At 39.5% G+C, this 19,878-nt stretch overlaps 1 protein-coding gene across 2 annotated transcripts in view; it reads right to left on the minus strand.

Annotated features, from left to right (window-relative positions):
• stum (stum, mechanosensory transduction mediator homolog) overlaps nt 1–19,878 on the minus strand; it is a 43,529-nt gene that overhangs the window by 19,274 nt on the left and 4,377 nt on the right. The window contains exons 2-3 of one of the 2 annotated variants that reach the window (XM_080883280.1): nt 11,736–11,918; nt 7,300–7,466 (exon numbers count right to left, since the gene is read on the minus strand). In XM_080883280.1, coding sequence (XP_080739406.1) covers nt 7,432–7,466; nt 11,736–11,918 — 218 coding nt within the window. In that variant the 3' untranslated portion in view covers nt 7,300–7,431. Of the gene's footprint in view, nt 1–7,299; nt 7,467–11,735; nt 11,919–19,878 lie in introns of those variants that run through there. The other variant, XM_080883281.1, reaches the window with a different exon arrangement.

Genomic DNA, 19,878 nt, shown 5'->3' on the forward strand with positions numbered 1-19,878 from the left:
TGTTCATATGGACTAACTAGCCAAGTTAGCATCATTGTTGCTCAAAATTTAAATTCTGTCAGACATAATTCAGACTTCCTGAATCTGAATTGTTTTTTTCCTTATTTTCAGTCAGAAACTAACAAACCACATGGATCCATGTTGCTCTCTGCTTAGAAATGAATGTTTCCCAGAAGAAACAGGTCATAGCTCACACATCAAACACTGGACCTGAATGTTCACAAACTACCTGGATGGGAAGCGCTCGTCCTGATAACGCACAAGATCAGCTTGTGGGCTCGGCTCGCTCCCGCAAGTCGGTAATCTCTCCACACCTCCTTGGGTGAAAAATCCTCCTAACTGGTGTGTGACTGTGAAAGTTCTCTGTGATCTGCTGTGTGAATACTGTTATGATGATATGGTGTGAAAATGGGGGGGGGGGGGAGAAAAAAAACAAGGTGCCTGATGTTTCTAGCAGATGGTTTGTAGCTAGAAATCTCTACTTTATATTTCATATTAAGCATCACTGAGCAGAGGGTTTCAATTTTGTAATCGAAATGCATTCTTAACTGAACGTTGTAATAAAATATATGAAAAGAGTAAATGTTTGAGCTACTCTGGTCGGGGTGTCTCTGTGTGGGTTTATGTGTGTGTGTGGTCCCTGCTTTACGTTATCACTGTTACCCAGGCATATGTGTGTATAACCCAGATTTTGATGTGTGCTGGCCCCTCGGTTAGGTTGTAATCTGTTTTTAAAAGAGAAAACGAGTGAAAACACAGTAGAGGGAGAGAGGTCATCTTCCTTATTTAGCTACGTCTTGGCCAGCAGTGGAGGAACTGGCACAGAGCCTGGGAAATGAGAAGGCACGCTGAAATATTCAGACGATGTGAACCCGCACACTTAAAATATCCGAGCAAATAAATCATGCTGTTACCTGCGCACAGGGAGGTGAGTTGCTTTGGGGCGAGTGGGCGTCGATAGACACACTCTTTGTGATACTTTTTGTTTGGAGAAACCCAAACCTATTGCAAGTAATTTCAGTTAACCGGTGCTTTCATCTTTCAGTGTGAAGTGCATGAAGAACCTGATGTAATTCACTAAATATCCAGCACACGGCGCTGCCGTGTTCTCCCACAGCGACTTGACAGGTCAGCCGCTGGAGTAGAGACAACATCCTGATGAGAAAACAAAACATAAGCAGCCTGAAGCCAGACGGATAATTATATGGAACTCAGCTGGCTGCAGGTACAATATTGCTTTATTAAAAATATCCGGTGTGCAGAGGCGGGAGAGATTACACACAGCAGCAGTGATTAAATCAGGCGCATGTACTTGACACTGAATGCTGTGTGTGTGTGTGCATGAGAGATTCATATAAATGCACACATGAAAGGTCATAAATTATACCTCTGACCCTGAAGCATGTATTTATTGTGTGTTAGAAAATAGTCAAACTAATTATACAACAATTAAGTATTGGTATGGAAAGCTTGATCAGGGTTTTATTTTATTAAATCTAGTCAAATACAGTCTGCTTGTATAAACAGTACTGTGCAAAAGTCTTGAGCTACCCTTTGTTTCTGCACGTTTTGCTAAGAAAAAGGAAAATGGTTACAGTGATATAATGAAAACTAAGACCTGTTGACACTGACTTTCAGTCCAGTTCTTGTGTAATCTGGAATACCTCAGCCTTTCTCCCTGTTTCCCTTTCTTGACGGTGGCTTCCTGATTGCCACCTTTCCACTGAGGCCATTTTGGATCAACAGTAGATGGATCAACTAGTGGTCCAGTTCATCGCTCGGGCCCTGTACCAGATACCAGCTTCCTCAAGGACACACTGCATGGCATGCCGAGATATATAAGTTTTTAGCTAACAGCTCTCTGAGAACTGCCTTGTTAGTGCAAAAAGGCTATTTTATCCCCATCAAAGGGTGTTATTTTTGATGTTTTTCGTGGATTTTTCAGGTTCTGTCCAGAGGAAAAAAATACCTTCAGTAAGCCTAAAAACTATTGCTCGAGATCACTTTAAAAATGAAAAGAAATGTTAAAAAATTAGGAGTGCCTCAAGGCTTTCACACAATACTGTATAATAATGTTAGAAAATCTATCTGAACATCCTGTCTATCAAACTCAAAATACTTTTTAGAACTACTTTATAAACCCTGGCTGTGTGGCAGTTTGTTAAGACGGGCATCCAGCATCCATGTTTGGATTAAGACGTTTTTCTAGCCCACGTAGGTGCTGTGCTTCATCCCAGTGCCATGAATGTCTGTACTGACACTCCAACTTGCTGAGCTGAAAGAGATTTGTCTCAACTGTGGCTGTGTTTACATGACACAGAGGATGGTGGGCGTGTTAGTAGGATGCCGTGGAAGAGACATCTGGTCAGAAAAAGCAAGGGGTAAGAAATCCTTATTTGGTGACCAAAATCAAGCCTGTGTACAATCAAAAAGCCAAACTGCTCTTACTGCACAGCCTTTACCAGTTTTCTTCAGCGTGTTTTTGCACCAGGTTTGTCCTCGTAAGTGTGGAGAAGGTCAATGACACATTTATTTATTTATTTTTAGCAACATGGGAGTTAATTTTTATGAAGTAATCAAGACCTGCACATCTCAGCCTCTAAATCAGATAAACTCTAAATTACCTCATATTTGGTAAACACATTTTAACTCCTGGCCCACATACAGCAAATCTGATCTCAAGTGGGCTGGACCAGGAAAAATAATTATAATAACCTGAACAGATGATGACCAACCAAAGATACCTTTAAAAAGCGCAATTTCAACAATAATTAATTATTTAATTTTTAGTAACATTGCTAGAGCACCCCCCTTTTGGTCTGCCAAAATGCTCCCACACTGCCTAAATAATATTGAGGTCCGGTCTCAGGGGAGGCCTATCCACGACCAATAGTCATGTGTCATGATGTGTGTGTTTGAGATCATTGTCATGCTAAAAAGGTTTCCAGATGGTATTGCAGTGGTTCCAGAGGCGTAATTTCCAGTGGGGTTTGGGGGGTTATGACCCCCCGCCCCCAATAATCAGACCCAAACAATATACCCCCCCCCCCCCCCCCCCGCCCCCCAATAATCAGACCCAAACAATATACCGCCCCCCAATAAAATTATGAATTATCTTGCATAAATAGGCTGTTGATTTTCTTTACTCATTTCAGTTATTACCAGCAAAATGGTTGCATGTTTAATCATCTGGGAATTTACCCAGATTAGTTGGTGCCTGTCTTATGCTTGAATGATTCATAGTTCAATGGTAAATGGTTTAACAATCAAACATAAAGATGAAAATGGTAAGGTACAAGGCTGGACTGAGAATAAGTGGGAGAGAAAATAAGTCTGGAGAACTATTGCTCAAGACCAGCAGTTCTTGAGCCACTGGTCTTAAAAATGACAAGACAGTCTGGGGGCAAAATATACAGAAATACAGGGTTGCTCAAGACTTTTGCACATTACTGCAGTTTCTGGATGAAACAGACTTTCAACAATCAAGTTTATACTGGAGATAAATGTCAAACATGTCACGGTCTGCAACCAGCAGACGTGTTCAAAAATACGAGTCAAATGAAAGTCCATCCACAAATGATTTATTTACATAAAAATGTAAAGCATAAATGCTGCTTTATGGTTTCCAGATGAAAAACAGAGACTGCAGCTATTAAACCAGATTGAATGCAGGTGAGACACTCCACAAATATGAAACACCTTTAATTTAGAGGATGAATAACCAAGAAGTCTTTCTGTTAGGTTAGTAGGAAGCAGTTAATAAATGTGCAAGAAGTCATTGTAGTTAATGACTGAGGCAAATATTGATTCAACAAAGCACGCACCATACAGTTACAAGTTTCCCATATTTGGACTAAAATGACTTTTAATTGCAAGACTTTTATATCTTTTGCCTCAAACTGCTTAATACCGACGCAGCAAAGCCACAAAAATAAGCCACAATCATAAATTATGCAAGTGGTCATTTGACACCAAAGGTTCATGCAGGAAAAAAAATACTGTTCCACAATTTAAAAAAAGCACAACATCTATTTAATGTTCCCCCTTAAACACACTAAAGAAACACAAAAAAAACCAAGATTGTGACAAAATTGTTTCATATTTAGATCTATGAAAAGAAACTCCAGCACCACACATACAGAAACACATGTGAGAGAACATCAGTCCGTTGTAAGGCATAAGATATCATCACCATTACAGACATCATTACCATCATCATCATTATCATTACCTCTATGTTCACACACTAACACTGTACGACATGTGCACATTTAAAACATAAAAATATTGGTGTTCTCAACTAAAATACAGAAATCTTCCTAAAAGGCATTTGTCTAAAATAACGAATATCATAAAAAAAACTCAAAGTGATTTATCAGCATTACAAAGTATGGGGTAAAAATCACATGAATGAATGAATTTGTATTATTACGAGTCCACTTTTCTATTTCATATGTCATAAGAAATGATTCGCGTACCTGTATTTAAAACGCTCTGAGGAGCATTTTTACTGTTTTCAGCAGCAAACAAATTCCACTGTTAAAATACAGTAAAGTGCTGTTGGTGAGATTTGCTATTGTTTAAACTCTAGTCAGTAGACTAGTCACAACCACTTCATTAGGTACACCTTGCTAGTAATGGGTTGGATCCACGTTTGCCTTCAGAACTGCCTTATCTGTTCGTGGCACAAATGCAACAAGTTGCTGGAAACATTTCTCAGAGATTTTGGTCCATGTTGACATGATAACATCACATAGTTGCTGTGGATTTGTTGGCTGAATCTCCTGTCCCATCACATCCCAAAGGCGTCCTATTGGATTGAGATCCGATGACTGTGGAGGTCATTTGAACTCACTGTCATGTTCAAAAATCGATGACCTCGGCTTTGTGAGTTATTCTGATGGAAGTAGCCATCAGAAGACGGGTACACTGTGGCCACTGTGGAGGCTGTGGTCTTTAAACAATGCTCAGTTGGTACTCAGCAGCCTAAATCTTTTAAAAAAGGCAGGATGGATTCATGCTTTTATGTTGCTTATGCCAAATTCTGACCCTACCATCTGCATTTTGCTGCCGAAATTGAGACTCATCAGACAAGGCAACATTTTTCCAATCTCCTAATGTCCAATTTTGATGAGCCAGTGTGAGCTCTAGTTTCAGTTTCTTGTTTATAGCAGACATGAGTGGCACCCAGTGGTCTTCTGCTGCTGTGGCCCATGTGCGTTAAGGTGTAGTGCATTCAGAGAAGGTTATTTGAGTTAGTGTTGCCTTCCTATCAGTTTGGCCATTGAAATCTGGCCATTCTCTGATCTTGATCTTCATCTTGACCATGTCTGCATGCCTAAATGGACAGAGTTGCTGCCATGTGAGGTAAACCTAATGAAATGGCCAGTGAGTGATTGAGCTTTACAGTGTAACACTGCAGCTGTTTATTTGCTATTGTAAGGTCGTTTTATCATTTCTATCGTAATCTCTATAAGCTGTCTATTAATGTAAAACACATCCTGAAGCAACACTGACCTTGCACCACTCAGTTAAGTGATTGTTGTTGCAGTCAGTACCATTAACAGCTACACTGAAGACAAATGTCGGGCTGATTCATCGCTTTAAGAGTCTTTATTGTGGTGGCCCGCTCCCAGCTAAACCCTACCACTGCTCTCAGTCACACATCAACGAGAAACCAAACTTCACACCCACAAGAATCAGGTCTAAACATAAAATAGCTGATGGTGATTTAAACGTAAGCATTTTCAGTCCCTTAAGTCCTGGCTCTTGCCAAAGAAAAAACAGCACTCTATTATAACTTAAAAAATGTACACTAGCCGGCCATTAATGTTCTTCCCCGAAGGTATCTGCATTTAAAGTCTTAGTGATCAGGGAAAGAAATAGGGTATAAATGAACCTGATTTTATTAATTATTTCCTGCCAACACACTTAATAATTTTGATCTAGTACACTGTTTTTCATTGTCATTTACTATATTTTTATTTTTTATAGCCTTTTTGACTTGTTATACTCTTGGGTATTTTTTTAAGGGAAATAGGGCAATGATGTGGTGCATGAGAAAGCTGATGGGGTATCATGGGAAAGGCTTTATTTGGCTCAACAATTCCACCGCAACTTACAGAGTGATGCACATTTCTCCCCCTTTTAGCTTCAGGACCACTTACACAGCTGAACCACATTCTTCAGTCTCCCTCTTGAATATTGCACATTATCCATCACACAAACGCACCACTTACGTTTGGCTGCATGTGACACGAAACAGTGAATTAATCAGCTTTAAATGTTTCTGATCTGATTGTTTCAAAAAGGGAGCTCGGAGTTTCTAATGGGAGGAGCTGGTGGCTTCCATCGACTCTCATCAATTAACAAACAATAGCTGTTCGAACATGGGCCTGTAACTTTATCTTCATCATAATGTGACAGACAGTGTGTCTTCCAGAGTGATTAAAAGTGGGAGCTGATATTTTGAGACTGTTAATTAGATACAGTGCAGGAATAATGTGCTATATCCCTTTGGCACTGATTTACACATTTAAGAGGTATGAAAACTCAAATCAAATATTCATCAGGAAGAATGAATCATTTTTAACTCGGTTTTTCTCAGGTTTTTTTAGGCTCACGCACATCATGTGACCAGCAAAAAAACATATTAGCTTTATTAGCAAGGATAAGATAATCGCCTGGTTGCAGATTTTCAATCCATTGTCATGAGTTTTTACTCAGAGTTGAGTGAATATCGCGTAGCATGGTGTTGTATTTTAACCATGACATGCTCCACAGGAAGACGTGTGTTTCACAGCCCGGGCTCATGTGCTGTGATGTTGAGTTTTGGGATTGTTTTGTATGAAGATCGATGGACATACAGCGCTGTGGCTGTTACTGTATATCCTGACATTACATGGAGAAGACTAGCGATTTGATATTATAACAAAACTGTAAGGGAAAGGCCACAATACACTAGAAGCTAAGGCTAAAGGTAGTCTCTGATACAACATTTAAAACATGTGATAAAAAGTCCTGGGGCAGCTCAATCAAGCAGCTCACAAATTTTCCTTTATCCATATTTGGCAATTAAATCAAAGAACAATGAAAAAAATCCAACATCACTTTTATAATTACTCAACAAAGTCAACACATGTAGTTTTTATTCATTATTAATATCATTATTATCCCTTATATTTCTTGTGGCTGTAAATGCTAAGTATAATTTTCGGCAAACGTAAATGTGACCAATCAGCAGCCAGCGATTAAAGATTTCCATGAAGGGCAGCCTCTCGCTTCACTGTTCATTAATGAATCCATTCATCACGTCTCGGCCTCTACATGGTGTCAGCTCAAGGTCATTACTAATGAAAAAGTCACCTTTGGGGAGGTCAAAGAGGTCAAGCTGTCCGTGCGACCCACCAGCTAGCATGAGAGCGGCTTCCCTCACACATCCTGAGGAATGCCCTGGTCTCTGCAGCCTGAGGAGGGAGGGAACACAAGGCTCTCTATCATTTGGTGTCCCTGCTATCATTTTTAAAAAGGTTTTTAAATGCCCGCATGCAATTACAAATCATTCATTTTGAACTGTTGACAGCAGTCATGATTTTACTCTTCATTTCATTCAATTTGGCAAAATTGAAAGCGGAACTTGGCAGGACCCTGGTGGGGACTACCACGAGGCATGAGGGGCAAAACTAGGCTGCTTTGAATCCTGTGTTTGTTGGAGATACTTTTGCACAGCTGTTTCTGCATCTTTTTGCCATCACAGGTGGAGGTGAGCTGAACATGCTGGGCTTGGAGATAATAAAGCGCAAATAAGAGTCAATAGAAACAAGAACAGAGCTTCGGCATCAAGATAATGGCATGTGCCTATACTGCACAAGCAAGTTTAATACAGTTAAGCAAATGTACTGTGTTTGTGCAGCACAATACTTCCAAATAGACCTATCACAGAGGTTGGCAAGGTGCAAAGTGTAGTTTGCAGTGTTTTAGGTCTGCTGCACATTTAACCCAGAACTATAAACCAAGCATTATCTCTGCGGGGAGGGAGGAAAGGTAATGCTTATTTCCCCTATAGGAAAAAGCTCCAAATCTCCCCCAAAACCTACAGGATGACGGGGGAAGATGTTGAAACACTGTAAGCAGCAGCAGCAGCAGTGATGGCAGCAGCTTAACTCCTGGAAGAGTCTATGTATGCCCATACCCTCTGCATTAGAATAAGTACTGGCAGATTAGGTGCAGTACTGTGATTACGCGGTGTGTTGGATATATGTTAAAGTGGGAGGAGGGAGTCATGTGAGTGGAGCAGCAGACTTGGGTTTGTCTAACAGAACAAGCATGCAGACTTTGTTTAATGTTGTTATCCATGACAAATAACTCAGAATCCACCAGTTGCCTGGAGTGTGCTTGTTCTAAATGCGTCTAACATTGCTTCATCCCACAGTCCAAAGACATGCATGTTAGCTTCAATCAGCGGTGTCCAAACCCAGGCCTCGAGGGGCGGTGTCCTGCAGGTTTTAGATGTGTCCTTGATCCATCACAGCTGATTTAAATAGCTAACTGACCTCCTCAGCATGTCTTGTAGTTCTCCAGAGGCCTGGTAATGAACTAATCATTTGATTCAGGTGTGTTTACCCAGGGTGAGATCTAAAACCTGCAGGACACCAGCCCTCGAGGCCTGGAGTTGGACAAGCCTGGCTTAAATGGTGTTTCCAAATGGGCAGGCATGGTTATCCAGGGATTTTCCTGGTCCTTCCAGCCCTCCTTACCCTGAAGATGGACAAGCAGTTAAGAAAATGCATGGTTAACTCTGGGAATGAGAACTGAGCATTCTTGTGGAGCTCTTTAATCACACACACCATGGGTAAACTCAGCTCAGTTAGTAAAGCCGTCACTAAGCTTTTAGTCATATTACATGGTGCGATACCATAGTTTCGAATCAGGTATGTCGGATTAAACATGGCTGGATGTGTATGAACATTTACTGAGCTTAGCAGACCAGGCTCCATGACAGCTCAGTCCACTGATGAGCAGGACGTTGTCACACAAATAGAAAGCAGTGAGTTGCCAAACTCTTGCTGCCAAGATCGTGAGAACGTTCCGATTTGTGTTGAAGTCCTTTAAGGGTAACTGTTTGTTTCTGGCTTACAATAACTGTGTTAAATTTAGAAAAAAAAAAGCTCGCTGTTCGCTATTTCTTTGACTTGCTTCTACATCCTCCGCAGTTTTATTAACTCAGTGGGGGACTGTTGGTTGTAAAAGAAGGGAAAAAAGAGACACCTACCATCAGAAACTTTCGTGAAGGAGCAGCGTAGAGGGGGAGAAAAGAGACAAGAGACGGTTAGTGAGAACACGTTTCACTGTTTTTAAGGTGATGTGTGAAGCTGACAGCACTGATGTAGTTCAAAGAAAACAGCTCAGTATGAACTATGAAACCCTTTTGAGCTACAAATAAACGCAGCAGTTTTGGGGGTAACGTAAACATCCTCACTGTTGAAACAAAATGAGTTTTTATTTTAGTTTAAAAGTTATTGTTTAACAGAATAATCAGTTATTTATCATCTCATATTTATTAAATATTATAATCAGTATTTTTTGTACTGGAGCAGTGGTGGCTGACAATGATCATCTGTATGCTTAAGTAGATATTCCAGTAATAACCATAAATCATTTGTAACTTGCAGCATTTCAAATTAATTTAAAGTTTGTCTGTTTTTTTTTTTTTTAAACTTATTTTTCTTTAAAAGCAAGGACATTTGGAAGTGAGCTCAAACATCTGAGTGGCAGGGTACATTACATGATCAAATGAACACATTTACAGTAACATGACCCTCATCCACTGGATCGATGGGATGAGAGATGGAGACGGGAACCAGTGAAAACCAAAAACTGAAGAAGAAACTGAGGTGGCGAGGAAGACTGGGGAGCGGGCAGCGAGTGGGAGGAATTATGTGAGAGTGAGCAGGAAGGAGAGGAAGAGAGGAAGCAAAGATATGAGAAGATCAAACAGGAACAATCACTGGATGGAGAAAAAAGGCAGATGGAAGGCGATCAGTGGGAGGGAGATAACACCACGATCATTAGATAGATGGGAAAAAAAGAAGAGGGCGGCAGCCATGTATGTGGAGCTGGAGTTATGAAGAGAGAGGAAACTGATCATATACAGCACAGGCTCATTAGAGGGAGAGAGGGAGGAAACTCACACAGAGACCACATTTTCAGAGGCATTAAATGCATAGAGGAAGAAAGCTGAATCAGCCCATACGAGCATGAACTCTCAAAGCTACCGCGTATTGTGGTAATGAATAACTGAATAACAACTGATCTTCTAAATAAACAGCCGGCATTATTTCAGTCCAACTGGGAAACAGTCATCTTACGCAAACCCGAATATTCAACATGCTACCAGAGAATGATTTTTACAGTAACAGTTGCAGAAGATGTGTGCCCAGAGGCCTGAAAAACAGCGGGGATCAGTGAACAAAAACACACCGGGGGGGCCGCTCACTCCCACACACACACAATTACTGTACCTCGCGCACAACAAACACGCACGTTCTCGCAGGCGTGTGCGAATCGATACACTCTGGTGGCGCAGGCAGGCAGCAATTAGGCTACCTCACATAAGGACACTTACAGGGCTGTGGATAATTCAAAGGCTGCACTGAGACAATGGTGACTCTTGTGCGTGTGTGTGTGTGTGTGTGTGTGTGTGTGCACTTGTTCATGCATCAGTGCCTAAGGAGAGGCTGAGTTCCTGACAGAGAGGGTGGTAAAATTACCCAACCTTTTCATGTCTGTTCTCTGCATCTTTCTTTCTTTCATGTTTCTGCACGATTTATGTAAAATCCTTTGAACAACTTTGTAATCCAGAGCCACTGATTGCATCCCTTTGCAACACAGGTCTTGAAGGATAATGCTGCTATTGTCCTGCTTTATTTTATTTTATTTTTGTTTTTTTCACCAATAAAAACCACAGAAAAGACCCAAACCAGCAACAAATCTCACCGAGCGCCCTGGTTTCCAGCTGATCATACAATTCTTTAAAAATGGGTCGTAATTATGTTATTTCATTTTTCGGCTCTGCCACGTCTTGAGGATGCAATATTTAGCTTTGATATTTCCTAAGTGAAATAAAATAAGTTCTGCTTTAACAGCAGCAGGTCAGTGTTAAATAACTAAAGATAATTTACTGGAGGGCATTTAGTGCAAACAGAGTAATTTTTGGAGCACATGGGAGGGCTTTGGCTGCCATCAGCGATGGCTGATTTGGGCCAGACCGGTGAAACTCCCCTTTCTGTCAGTGTAAATAAATTTAACTACACATTTAACCCATGAAATAACTCAATATAAGGAAAAGAAGTGTAATTTCAACAGTATGTCTGAGTTTTTTGACATGACAAAGAAATGTTTCGTATTAAATGAAAGAAATCTGTGCTTAAATGGTAAGAACAAAATCTGTTAAATTACAGGAAAAAGTTCCAGTAGCTCATTGCCCAGATTGTCCTGTAATTTTAAACAAAAGTTTCTGTTAATCCACAGATGATCCACAGAAAAACACAAATCAAAATTTATGCTAATTTATTTTAACCATTCAGAGGGCCAGGTCGGACTCTTTACTGGGCCAATTCTGGTCCCTGGACCTTATGTTTTGCTTGCTGAAACTAACTTTAAAAGTGCATGTGACACATGTGGAGAAAAGAAAGCAAAGGGGAAGACAAACACAGACACTAGTAGCTGCTACTGACTTGCCAGGATGACCATGTCCATTCCCCAGAAGATGCTCATGATCCATCCGACCATGATAACAGCTGTGAGGATCTGAATCAGGGCTGCTGCTACGTTGAGCCAGAATACACAGCAAACACCTCGCTCTGAGATCAGCTCACTGCGAGCGCCGCACAGCACTGTGAACGCTGAGATGAAGGTGCCTGTGGGAAAAACACCACAAGTCATACTGTTACCAAAAACAATCCAAGAAGTTATTGTTTTAACAGTTCTGATGTACTTTGCTATCAAATATCTCTGCGATGTTTATAGTCCGACATGATAAAAACCTTTGAGGAGTTTTCCATTCTGGTTAATCTCCAGCGAGGCCAAAACAGACTCCGGATGAAATGAACCAGAAAGGGTTTTTTTTATTGTTTCAAATAGAAACATCACACAGGTAAATTGCACTTACACAACTTAGTGCTTTGAGACAAATGCGGATATATTGAATGCAATAAGCCTTCAACAAAATCATGTGGAGTAATTTGTAGACAGCTATTCAGGGCATGAGTACACTTAAAGGACCTTAAATGTACATGAATGTGCAAAAGTCTTGAGTCACCCCTAATTTTTTAACATTTTAGTTCTGAAGAGCCAGATTGTTTTGTTACTTTTTAAGGGGTCTCAAGCAATAGTTCTCCAGACTTTCTGAAGGTCTTTCAAAGGTTTTCTTTGGACATTGGCTGCTTTTCCACTCATTTCCAGGAAAGTCCTGAACAATCTATGCAAGAATGCCAAAACATGACACAATTGGACAGATATAAAATAGATAATTCTGTACCAACAAGCTGATTCCCAAAGAATCAGAAATTTTCTCAGTGGAAGTTTAGCTCTCAAGAAGCTAACCTAAAGAAGGAAAACTGGAAGTATCAGTCATGGACTGACCTCCCCAGAAACCGGACCTCAACATTAGTGAAGCAGTGTGTGATCATCCAGGAAAACAGCTTTGAATGTCCTTCAAGAAGCCTGGAGAATTATTCCTGAAGACTTCTTAAAGAAATTACATCAAAGCTTGTCTAAGAGACTTCAGGTTGTGTTGAAGGTCGTTAGATCTGTGCAAACGAGGGGTGATATAAGACTTTTTTGCAGTACTGTATTTACAAAATGTTATGGTAATCCATCAAAGAATTACAGTCTGCTACAGTAGTGAACCAGAACATCTCTCTTTATTGGTTTGAAACACACAGTCACGGTCATGGACAGTAAATGCTGCATTTCTTCTCAGCACTGCATCTGTACTTAATCCCTGAAGAGAGATAAGAAAGATTTTCTGTGACTGCAGCTGTCAGTCGTAACATTACTCCCCGCCAGAGATGGGCAGTAACGCGTTACTGTAATCTGATTACTTTTTTCAGGTAAGGGATTACTATTGCAAAAACGGTAATTAGATTACCGTTACTTTCCCGTAGGAACGCTGCGTTACTGCGTTACTAAAACCGTGATTTTTTGCGAGAATGTCTCATGACAGTGACGTAAGCGAGTGCGACGTTCGTGACAACAGCTGTGTGCAGATCAACAATGGATCATATATCGAGTGCGGGAGAGAGTATGAGCGTGCAGCGTTTAAAGCGTGGAAGTACTGACCTTACTTTGAGTTTGATTCCATAAAAAGTGACAAAAACATTAGTGTCCGTTGTGCGTGGGAAGAAAACTTCTTTTTACAGCGAAAAAAAACCCCTGAACTTCCAAGCAAGCACCGAGTGCACTACCACGTAATGGGAAACTCACAGAGAAACACAAAAAAAAAAAATTATTTTATGTTCTGGAATGTGCAGAAAATAAGTTTAAATGTTAAACAAATTTCTTCCAGTCAGAGAATGTTGCATATAATTAAATCTTTGCTTGATGCATAAAGTTAAAAGATTAAAACTAATAAAACAAGTTTTAAAAAGAGACTTTTCCATTTGATTACATTTTGTATGCTGGATTATGTAGAAAAAGTAGAATTGGGCTGAAAGATCTATTGCTTTATTACCTATTCAGGTTGTAAATCATGTTTTTAAAAAGTAACTAAGTAACTAAGTAATTAATTACTTTTGAAAATAAGTAATGAGTAAAGTAATGGGATTACTTTTTTGGGGTAGTAATCGGTAATTAGTTACTGATTACTTTTTTCAAGTAACTTGACCAACACTGCTTCCCGCTGTACTGCATCAGGTCCAATATGAACAAAAGAAGGAACTTATAAGCCTTGAACTTAAATCAGTGTCATAAGAAACACTTAAAATGTGAAAAATCATCTTTTTGTTTTAGTTTCAGGACCCTTGTCCCATCCCAATTAAGAAAGCAAAATCACCGTAAACAATGATTTTGTAAAGGTGAACAGGTGTGAAATGTGTGTGTTTAGTTAGTTTGTTTGTTTGCTTGTTTTAATCAATTTTAAATCATGCTTTTTATTTGTTTTTGTTTCTAATGTCTCTGTAAAGCACTTTGAATCACCTTGTTGTTGAATTGTGCTATACAAATAAATTTGCCTTGCCTTGCCTTGCCTAAAGCCGGTTTGGGGTTTGTTTGTTGTTTTTTTAAATTCAAGTACAACAATAGTTGTTATCTTAATATTTATTCAAACTTTCAGAAATGAAAAGTGGTAGATTACTGTTAACAAAAGAAATTTGACTCACTGCTACTGTGTAGCAGTAGCAGTGAGTCAAATGATTGAGCTTAAATGTGCAGTCACCCCCTCAGAGGCCCATTCTGGGCTAAGAAAAACCAGCACTTCATTTTATGCATTCAGTTTTGTTTTTTTATTATTATTATAGGAGCAGTTGAGAGCTGCCCAATTTCTAAGATGTTAAAAGCACTAATAGTATTAATATAACGTAGTAAAAGTAGTAAAACACTTATTAAAACAGATTTATTTACTTGTTTACTCTCAGTACTTCGTCAGATCTCTGTATACAGTAAAGATGTGCATGGAAATAAAAGCAGCTGTATAAGGTGATACAACCAGTCACACCTGAAGAGCAAAATGTTTCTCTCTGCCGCAGAGAAATAACTGAAGCTAGACTAAAGAAGCTGTTCTCTATGTTTTGTTTTGGGGTGTTTTTTCTGTGTCTAAGAGAGAGAGTCAGTACTTAAGGTTTTCCCGGTGGCAGGTACCTGGCCATTGCAGCGATGTCTCTATGCCCTGGAGAAAAAGCACATATACTGGCTGTTTGTAATAGAGCTGAAACAGGATTATCTCAATGTTCAACTCTTATCTGTCTGAATTAAGTCCAGTCGCACTCCTTATTCTGCTATCTGAAAGCCTGGAGACCATCCCCTGCACAGTAAATGCTCTGTGTGAAACTGTATGCACGAGTTTGAGCATCCACGTATACAACTCTGGAAACCTTCTGGGTCCAGTTTTTCAATGAGTGCATAAAAACTAAAATCAAAAAATAAACCTATAAACAGAAGACAAATTCCATTCTTGTGACATTTGCAGAATATAAATGCTCAGATTAAATCATTTTGCAGACTTGTGGATTTCAGACCCACAGTGTTTAAAGTAAAGATGCTACAGATGTCATATTTTAATTAGGTCATATTTACTCACAAGTTCTTGTTGAGCTTAAAATAGCTGATAGTATAGTATTTTCTCAAAGTCACAACACCAAAGAACCTTTTTAAGACCTAAAAAAGCCTAAATTGTTCAAACAATCAGCTGACGCTCCGGCTTGCTCTCCGCAGGCTTTTTGTAAAGACTAAATACTGTGAATATTGCATGCGACATAAGAAATGCCTGGTGGGCGTTGTGTGCATCATGGCCTTGGCCCTTCCCTTTCTGCCAGCTCCATTTCTTGTCACATTGGTGAATTTCAAATAACACAGCAAGCAGAACAGGTGGGGGGAGGGAGGAGCAGGCTCTGCCAGGCTCTGACAGGCTGCCGGCTGTGTGTGCTTTTTTTTTCTAAGTAGAAAGGAAAGGCCAGCTCATGTATAAGTTAGTTTCTCACTTTTTTCTCTGTTTCATTTTCTTTTTCTCTCTCTCTCTCTCTCTCTCTGCTTCAAAATTTCCATCCAGTGTCAGTCTCTTTCATTAACTATGCATTTGGAGACAGTTGTATCGTGGTGAATCTTTCAACAGAAGCACTGCCAGATTGTCCGAGCACATCTGATGAATCTGAATGACATAAAATGTAATATTTACTCTCACAAGGCTTATACTTGACTGTCACAGAAAAGTAAGATAAGTAAGTATATAAATTGGTGGAAAGGAAGAGATGAACCCTCATATTTTCTTTGCTCATTTCAAAGCCTCGAGCAGAAAGAGCAACAGCGGGCTAAAATGAGAGTCCATCCAGGACCGACGTGGTCTGATCAGGAGCAGAAATTTTCAGGTCACAGAGGCCACACCCACCAGCAGATGCTCTGGCTGCCTTAGGTGCTGCCCACCTCCAGACATTAGCTGTGATTGACAGCCAGCTGGTAGCTGAATGGTTACGCATCACTTCCGTCAGAGTTTTGGCATGCACAGAAGGATTTCTATGGTCTGTTTAGTTTTACTTCTTCTGCATGACTTCCAACGTCAGCGGTCTCTGTCAGGTACTGTTCACATGTGTCGCTTTCACTGGATGCATTATTAGGTACACCTTACTAGTACTAGTTTGGACCCTCTTTTACCTTCAAAACCCCTCAATTCTTCAATACTTAGGTAGGCTGTGGCATTTTGACAGGCTGTCAATCTGTCACAGGGCTAACCTGCCATGACAGCACAAATCAAGGCTGATCAGACCAAGCAGCCTTTATTGTTCAGTTGTAGCCTTAGTTTCCTGTTCTTTTCTGACAGGAGTAGTGTGGTCTTCTGCTGCAGTCGCCATCTCTTTCCTGGTTCGACATGTTGTGCATTCAGATGTGCTCTTCTGCATACCTTGGTTGTAACAAGAGTTACTGAGTTACTGTTTACTTCCTAGCTTGAAGCAGTCTCCTCTGATCTCTGGCATCAATAAGGCATTTTTGAGTCATCGCTCACATCCCAACAGAGTAGTACTGCTCACTGGATATTTTTTCTTTTTCAGGCCATTTTCTGTAAACTCTAGAGATAGTCTCAGTAGATCAGCAGTTTCTTAAATACTCAGCCGAACTGGCACCAACAAACATGCCATGTTCCGAGTCACTTTAATAAACTTTATTCCCCATTCTGATGCTTTGAACTTTAGCTGCTTGTCTTGGTCATATGTTTGGCTGATTAAATATTTGTCTTAACAAGCAGTTGAACAGGTGTTCCCAATGAAGTTTTTGCTGTCTGTTCCAATATAATTTATCAAATAGCAATGCAACTAAATATTAGATCCGCTTTTGAAAAAACAAAACAATTTGGAGTATTTGTTTGGCTCAGCACACCAAAACCTACAAGTTCATTCTTCGAAATTAAGAAATATTTGAATCTGAGAAAGCAGGATAATGAAGGATAACTGAATGTAAAACCAAAACAGTCAACTGAAAGATACTAAAATGCTATAAGAACTGCAGAGTTGGGCTCTTCGAATTTATCAGTGTGTCATTTTGTCAAATAAAACCACATTGATTAAATAAGTTTAAATTAAGTCAAATTATTAAGTCAAATTATCATTTTGGCATTAATGATCACTTGCCAAGTGAATATTACCATGAATCCGTCTAATAAGAGGATTTTGCATAGGGAAAAAATTATATAACTTTAAATATATTTCCAAAATTATTATATGTTGGATTAATTCTTAGATCAAAACTATCAAAACAGTAAATTGATCAGTGGAGAGCATTTTAGTCAGCATGTAATCAAAGAGCACAGAGCTAACTATAAGGAAAATACTCCGCTAAATAATTGCAGCTGGGCAAAACCTGAACAAATATATGTGCTTAACAATATACTTTGCTTAACAATATACGTTGAGCTGATGCAATAATAAAGTCAGAATAAATCTTTCAGTTTTTTGCTAGAGAAATCCAACAATCCTCTAGGTGCGAAAAGCTCTTGGCTTCGTTGTATGTCGCATGTACGTACATGCGTGTTTGTGTCTATGTGTGTCAGTAGATATTACCCAGACTAATTACTATAATTACACAGAGAACTCTACAAAGCACCCACTGGTAGTGTGGGAGGTTAATGATGGAGTGTAAGAGTGTCAAGACAGCAAGAGAAGCAGACATAAAGGGAGAGAGAAAACAGGAAGGAAGAGAAAGGACCAGAAAACAACGGAGGATGTGAACTGTAAAGCTGTGTTGATTAGATGAAATGGTACTTGCATACCAACTCAAAGTAACCAGTAATCAGGTGTATCACTTAAGTATCGAGGTACTCCACCTTTAAGGCCAGTCCACCTTAAAGCTGACAGGTGGAAAGGGAAAAGCTCCCCCTTTACATAGATGTGAAACTCCTCCTTCCATTGACTATAGTTTGCAAGTCTTAGATAAAGTTTTGTTGTTGTTTTTAAAAAAAAAATTAAATATTGAGGGAAAAGAGAGAAAGAAAGATCATCAGGTAGTTCAAATCTAAAGAAAAAAAATGCATTCAGCATTTTCTTGTGAAAAAATGTGCCTTAAAATTACAATTTGTTAAATCTCACCACTCGATCTCAGTAGAGTGCAGTCAACTCTCCTGTACTGGGTTTCATGGGTAGCTGGTGTACGTATTTTTTTACTCTGAAGGAGGCCGTAAAACTTTGTTGAAGGAGTTTGATACAAGTCAGTAACTTATATCACAGTGATATTGAGGTGACCTGCTGAGGATATACTGAACCTCTCTGTCAGTAAGTGCTACAGTTTTTGCCACTATTAGCTGCTCTTATCCTCTTTTACCTGCTGTTAGCCTCTGTTAGGTGCTCTTAGGCTCTTTTATCTTTTGTTAGCCTCCGTTAGCTGATCATAGCCTGTTTTACCTGTTGTTAGCCCCTGTTAGGTGCTCATTGCCTTTGTTTGCTGCTCTTATCCTCTTTTACGTGTTGTTAGCCTCTGTTAATTGTTATTAGCTTATGTTAGCTGCTCTTAGTCTCTTTTACTTGCTCATAGCCTCTGTTAGCTGCTCATAGCTTCTGTTAGCTGCTCTTAGCCTCTTTTATCTGTTGTTAGCCTCTGTTAGCTGCTTATTGCCTCTGCTGCTCTTATCCTCTTTTACCTGCAGTTCTCTAAAGTAGATAAAACATTGCTAGACCTGAAGAGTTAGCAAACTATCATTCAGTGTAATTAAACTGTCTATCAGAGAGTAAGTGTGCTTTTTATGACACTCAAGCTTAACATTAGCTCTTGGAATGTTAGTTTATAACCAGTGTTAGTGTAACATGATACAAAGAAACATGTTACAGTAATCGCATAATATTTTTCAGTAACAGTTACAATTTATGTGGTTACTCGTGTTATAAGGGTTCTTCAGTTATCTGCAGGCTGGGTGGATAGAAAGAAAACATATTAATAAAAAACGTCTAAACAATTAGACATGAATCAATGTATATTTCTGTGTACAATATTCTTTTTCTTTCTATCAAATGACCTCAAAAAATGGTGAAGTAGGCTGACTTAATCCCTAACTAAAAGTACCATATATTTATTTATTTTGTAAATAAGAGCAGTTGTGCACTGAACACACTGTTATGTCACCCACGTGTTAGACCAGTGACAACTGATTCATTTTGTGCACTGACTTTTAGATACCACACGATTTTTAAAATAGTTGCTGCTGATTGGGTAACACTTCTGACAAAACCACCAAAGGAAAAACAAACATACTTCATAGACAGTTGCACAGTCTTTCAGTGAAATGTTTTTCAGCCTGCAGCCATTTGCAACGCATTTTTAGGCTGAACCTGCCCCTGACTTTTAAGGAGTATCACCTCACTGGACATATTGCTTTTGTTACTCAGCGCATCTTTGCCAGTGTTGCTTTTAAACTCAAAAGTCACGGGTTATAACAAAACTATGGATAACATTCCCTCCCTTGCAGAGTAGCTAGCCACCTACTACTAAAGAACTTCAAGCAGCTTTACATGTTTTTGTGTTTGCAGCCAGTAAAGTGTTAGCAAAACAGCATGTCTTTGGCTCAATTGGCTTGCCCTGTGAACACATATTTAACATGAAACTAAGTCAAATATCCAGGTCAGCCTGTGCTTTGTCGCCCTGCTCTCTTCCTTGTCATACATCGTTTGAATTTGTTGGAGGATGACA

Source organism: Rhamphochromis sp. 'chilingali' (genome assembly GCF_963969265.1).
Source record: "Rhamphochromis sp. 'chilingali' genome assembly, chromosome: 5".
In the NCBI taxonomy this organism is placed as follows: domain Eukaryota; kingdom Metazoa; phylum Chordata; class Actinopteri; order Cichliformes; family Cichlidae; genus Rhamphochromis; species Rhamphochromis sp. 'chilingali'.